The 5,382-nt window shown below is 33.2% G+C and overlaps 1 protein-coding gene across 3 annotated transcripts; it reads left to right on the forward strand.

Annotated features, from left to right (window-relative positions):
- The first annotated feature begins 311 nt into the window (after nucleotides 1-311).
- On the forward strand, nucleotides 312-5,179 carry LOC131653107 (heavy metal-associated isoprenylated plant protein 39-like). Of its 3 annotated transcripts, none has more exons than XM_058923155.1 (2): nucleotides 312-463; nucleotides 558-973. In XM_058923155.1, the coding sequence occupies exons 1-2, from the start codon at nucleotides 458-460 to the stop codon at nucleotides 924-926; spliced, it is 375 nt and encodes a 124-aa protein (XP_058779138.1). In that variant the 5' UTR covers nucleotides 312-457; the 3' UTR covers nucleotides 927-973. The 3 variants fall into 3 exon arrangements, with proteins under 3 accessions (XP_058779138.1, XP_058779140.1, XP_058779139.1); XM_058923157.1 differs by lacking the exon at nucleotides 558-973 and adding an exon at nucleotides 4,658-5,179 and having other exon boundaries at nucleotides 356-463; XM_058923156.1 differs by lacking the exons at nucleotides 312-463; nucleotides 558-973 and adding exons at nucleotides 4,415-4,568; nucleotides 4,658-5,174.
- The last annotated feature ends 203 nt before the right edge of the window (nucleotides 5,180-5,382 follow it).

A 5,382-nucleotide genomic window follows, 5' to 3' on the forward strand; every position in this document is an offset into this window, starting at 1 on the left:
ATTAGGGACACAAGTTAAAAAATCTACTTACAGAAAATTTGTAATAAAAAAAACAATTAAAAAATTAATGCTATACATTTTTTCAAATCAATACACAATTTATAAAATAATATTTTTTAATTTAGTTATTAACTTTCACTTCAAGAGCACAAAATAATAAATGAACGACTTCTATATCGAAAAAATGTTACTAATAAGTTATTAAGTCTAACTAGTCACTTTCTTGGAAGGAACAATATGTAGGGCCAAGAAGATGAAAATACAAACATGAAACTATACCAACGACCAAGCATTTGCGCGTTTGGCAACAAACAAACAATTGCTTGACTTAGGTTGACTAGGCACTATATAATTGTTGCATAATCTCTTCTTCATTTCACAACTTCATCTCATCTAACACTCTTTCTCTACCTCATATACATTTGCTTGCTCTTCTTTTCAACCAACAATTTCAAAAATGATGGTAAGTATGAAAATGTAACCATTATTTTCATTTATCACTGTTAATTTTTGCTTTGAAATGAATCTAATTTTTTTATTACTTTGTTTTATTACAGAAAGTAGTGTTGAAGGTGGATTTATATGATGACAGAACCAAGCAAAAAGCCATGAAGACAGTATCTGGCATTTCGGGGATAGAATCAGTTTCTGTGGACATGAAAGACAAAAAACTAACCTTAATCGGAGACATAGATTCAGTACATGTAGTGAGCAAATTAAGGAAGTGGTGTCATACTGAAATAATCTCTGTTGGTCCTGCAAAAGAGGAAAAGAAGAAGGAAGAACCTAAGCCTGATGTGAAGAAGGATCAAATTCAATTAATTGAAGCTTATCCTCATTATTATCATATGCCACAACCACAATTTATTCAATATTCCTCTGTTGCAAGATTTGAACAAGATCCTATTGGTTGTGTCATTTGCTGATTTTCAATATACTAAGAGAAAGATGTTGTCTTTTCTTTTTATTTTAAGGATTTTTATTTCAGTAAACTGGAATCATTAAATGTAAGTGTAGGGATAATGTTAATCTCTTCCTGAACAATTAATGAGTAAATATTTTTAACGAATGGCAGAGAATCCATTAACAAAAATTGTGTCTTAACCATACAAAACTTATCATTTAAACCTGTTGTTAAGAATCGGTTACAAATCAATTAATATTGATTTGTATTCAATTAGTCATAAGTATATATTATATTATTATCTATTGTGTATACCTATTTTGCATGTAAATATACCGCATGTGTGATCATATATTCGACACACAAAAATACAATCACAACAACATGGTAACGAGAGTTGGTTGACTCACTGTCTTCTAGACAAATTTTTTTCGTTTCCGCAAAATATCCGGCCATTCACTACACTGCATGAGCGCACCTCTGCTCCCAACGACTTATCCGACGCTGTAACCATACCGCCGGCATCGTCTCCTTCCGATCAGCCGGTACCCAACATCGCCGTCGTGATCCGCCTTACAACGCGCCCTGCCGCCACCTGCGCATGGATCTCCTGCGATGCATTCCCTCCATGCGTGACAGCGCATCCCGCCGCCTCTGCCACAACCGTTTTCGTTGCCGGCACCGTCTTCCTGTGCTCTTTCGAGATGTGCTCTCGGTTTTTCCATCCAAGTAACCAAAAATCATGTGAGATACCGATTCTGTCACTTTTACGAAGGTTCCACTTATCCCGTGTAAGAAACTCATCGGAATAGCCAACTATAATATATGGGCCGGTATTGTCAAAATTTGGTTTCATTGTTAAGGACATGAAGTTCACTTAACTACAAAATTAGAAAATATTACCGCTGCCAAACGCGATAAGTGGAAACAAACGCGATAATCTTCAAGTACAATACCATGCCTTTACCACTTGCAATGAGGTTTGGAAAAAGGTTAAGAAAGTGTTCTCCAATGATGTCCACAATCTTTACAGAGTCATTATCAAACTCAACTTATGCTGAACAAAAAAGTAAGTATTTCATTATCGTGGCACTTGCCAGACTACCATCAGAGCTTGACTCCGTCTGAAATATGATTTTATCAGGATCCAATATTCCTAACTATGAAGTAGTTAGTGAACAACTATTGTGTTTGGCTACACATCATGTCTTTGGACCGGTATCCACTCCATCTCCCACTGAATCATCTGTTCTTGCTTCCCACTATATCATGGTCGTGGTGGACGAACCGAAGGAAGGGGTGGACAACGTCATCATATTCATTGTAACTATTGCAATCGTTACGGTCACATTGAAGTTGATTGCCATATAAAGGCAAGAGAACAACAACGACAACCACGAGTCATTGCCGTCCCTGAACCGGACAACACTAAAGACATTACAATTCTTGTCGCTGATTACAATGATTTCCTCCAATTCAAAGCAGCCCATCAACCATCATCATCTATCGTTGTTGCTCAGTAGAAATATCCTGTAGCCTTTGTATCTACATCCAAGAGTTTTATGCTGAAATTAAAAACCAATTTAACACTTTCATTAAAATTTTACGCACATATAATGCTCGTGAATATATGTCATCCCAGTTTCAATATTTTTTAAAATCACAGGAAATTATTCACCAATCATCATGTGCTCATACACCACAACATAACGGTGTTGTTGAACGGAAGAATCGTCATTTAGTTGAAATCGCACAGACTCTTTTACTTTACCGCAATGTACCTTCTCGTTTTTGGGGTGATGCTCTCCTCACAGCCTGTCACCTTATCAACCGAATGCCTTCACCGGTCCTTCAAGATCAGATTCCATACTCTATCATGAATCTACAACATGACTTCTACCCCATTGCGCTTTGCGCCTTTGGTTGCACATTCTTTGTTCATGATCTTAGTCCAGGTAAAGACAAAATGTCTGCCAAATTTCTACAACATTTTTTCTAGGCTACTCACATATATAAAAAGGATATCGTTGTTTTTGTCCTTAACTTCAACGGTACATTGTTTCCTCTGATATTATATTATTTGAAGGTTCCCCATTTTTCTCTGCCTCTATGTCACCCGATAAGACTTGTAACTTAGATGCTCAAGATGTCCCTTCTATAATCCCACACCCATTAAACCTCCATTGTAGGTCTACCAACGATAGATACACTATTTATCAGAAGTTAGAGATGATTAATCCACCAACACCATCTCCTGCTCCAACTGTTCCTCCAGCTACCTCACCCGAACTTGACCTCCTAATAGCATTACAAAAAGGTATTTGATCTCATTCTCCAAATCCTAAATATACATGTGATTTAAATTATGATCATTTTTCTACTTCATATGTGTCTGCTATGGATTCTGTGTCTATTCCTATGTTTACAGGTGAGGCTATGTTTGATCCCTATTAGCTCAGGCGATGGTGGAAGAAATGACTTCACTGTATTCAAATAACACTTGAGATATTGTTACTTTACCTTCCGACAAAACTATAGTAGAATGTCGATGAGTTTATATAGTGAAGGTTGGACTAGATGGTCAAATCGTTTTATCATGATTTAAATGTTCTACTAAAAAAATACTCCCTCCGTCTCACAATAGGTGTCCTCTTTCCTATTTTTATTTATCTTAAATTATTTGTCCATTTAGAATACCAATGTGATATTTATTATTTCTTTCCACTAACTTACCCTTATTTAATGTATTTTAATTCATTTAAGTACTCCACTACCTATTATTAATAAGATTATTTTAGTAAATGAGACACATTTTATCATTGAAACAAACATAATTAATCATTTTCTTAAAAAGTGTGAAAATTTCAAAGAAAACACATATTGTGAAACAGAGGGAGTAATAAATGTTATGATGTGATACAAAACTCTGTACTTCTGTTTAATAATAAGTGATGTAACTAAGAGACTAACTTTTTTTAGTAAGTGAATATTTAAGAGTAACACGTTAGTAAATGATATATTTAAAAGGTTAATTTGTTAAAAAAAATTTAATAAAATTTAGAGATGGCCAAATAGTTTGAAGTTAGTAAAAATCAAAAGTATTTTATCTTTTAAAAAATGGAAAATGCTTATTGTTAAGAAAATGTGAAAGGAAGAAAGGCAAGAATAATCTCAACATTCATTATTATCGTTATTCCATGATTCTAAATAAATAGGAAATTAAATTTAAAATAAATTAAAAATTTTATTCTAAAATAATGACATGTGTACATTCGTGTCTTTCTTCTTTAATTTTTTTTTTTTGTTAGTAAATAGCAGTATAGCACTGCTCTTAAAAAATATAAATGAACGATTTGTATAACAAAAACTGTTAATGGTTATTCATTCTAACTAGTCACTTTCTTGGAAAGAACAATGTAGGGCCAAGAAGATGAACATACAAACATAAAACTATACCAACGACCAAGCATTTGCGCGTTTGGCAACAAACAAACAATTGCTTGACTTAGGTTGACTAGGCACTATATAATTGTTGCATAATCTCTTCTTCATTTCACAACTTCATCTCATCTAATACTCTTTCTCTACACTTGATCTTCTTTTCAATTTTAACCAACAACTTTTGTTAATTGGTTATCATAATTAAGCTTCAGTAAAAATGATGGTAAGAACTATATCATATATGCATAGCTAGTATACTCTTTTTTTCACTAGTAATTATTCTTAACATTTTTTTTGTTTGTTTTGTTACAGAAAGTAGTGTTGAAGGTGGATTTATATGATGACAGAACCAAGCAAAAAGCCATGAAGACAGTCTCTGGCATTTCAGGGATAGAATCGGTTTCTGTGGACATGAAAGACAAGAAATTAACCTTAACAGGAGACATTGATTCAGTACATGTAGTAAGCAAACTAAGGAAGTGGTGCCATACTGATATAATCTCTGTTGGTCCTGCAAAAGAGGAGAAGAAAAAGGAAGAATCTAAGCTGGATGTGAAGAAGGATCAAATTCAATTAATTGAAACATATCCACTTTATTATCAGATGCCACAACCACAATTCATTCAATATTCCTCTGTTGCAAGATTTGAACAAGATCCTATTGGTTGTGTCATTTGCTGAATTTCAATATACTAAGAGAAAGATGGTGTCTTTTTTTTTTTATTTTATGGATTTTTTTCTCAAATTTTTTAGTGATTTAGAATAACCATGTAACATATTAAAATAAAATTGAAGTTTATGAATGGTGTTCAATTGTGCAAACAGAGTAAAGTTTTCATTATTTTAAAACTTTGATTCGGACTAAAAGAAATGGAAATAATAGTAAGTTTATTATTTTTTATAATCATATCAAAATTTGAAATTAAATAGCATGTTTCTGCTTGGAAGTATGATACTACTTTTGGAACTATTATTGTCATTAAAGACAATATGGAAATTCTTGAAGTGATTTAACTTCAAGCAATGTATACTCTTCT

Source organism: Vicia villosa, linkage group LG2, assembly GCF_029867415.1.
Source record: "Vicia villosa cultivar HV-30 ecotype Madison, WI linkage group LG2, Vvil1.0, whole genome shotgun sequence".
Classification (NCBI taxonomy): Eukaryota; Viridiplantae; Streptophyta; class Magnoliopsida; order Fabales; family Fabaceae; genus Vicia; species Vicia villosa.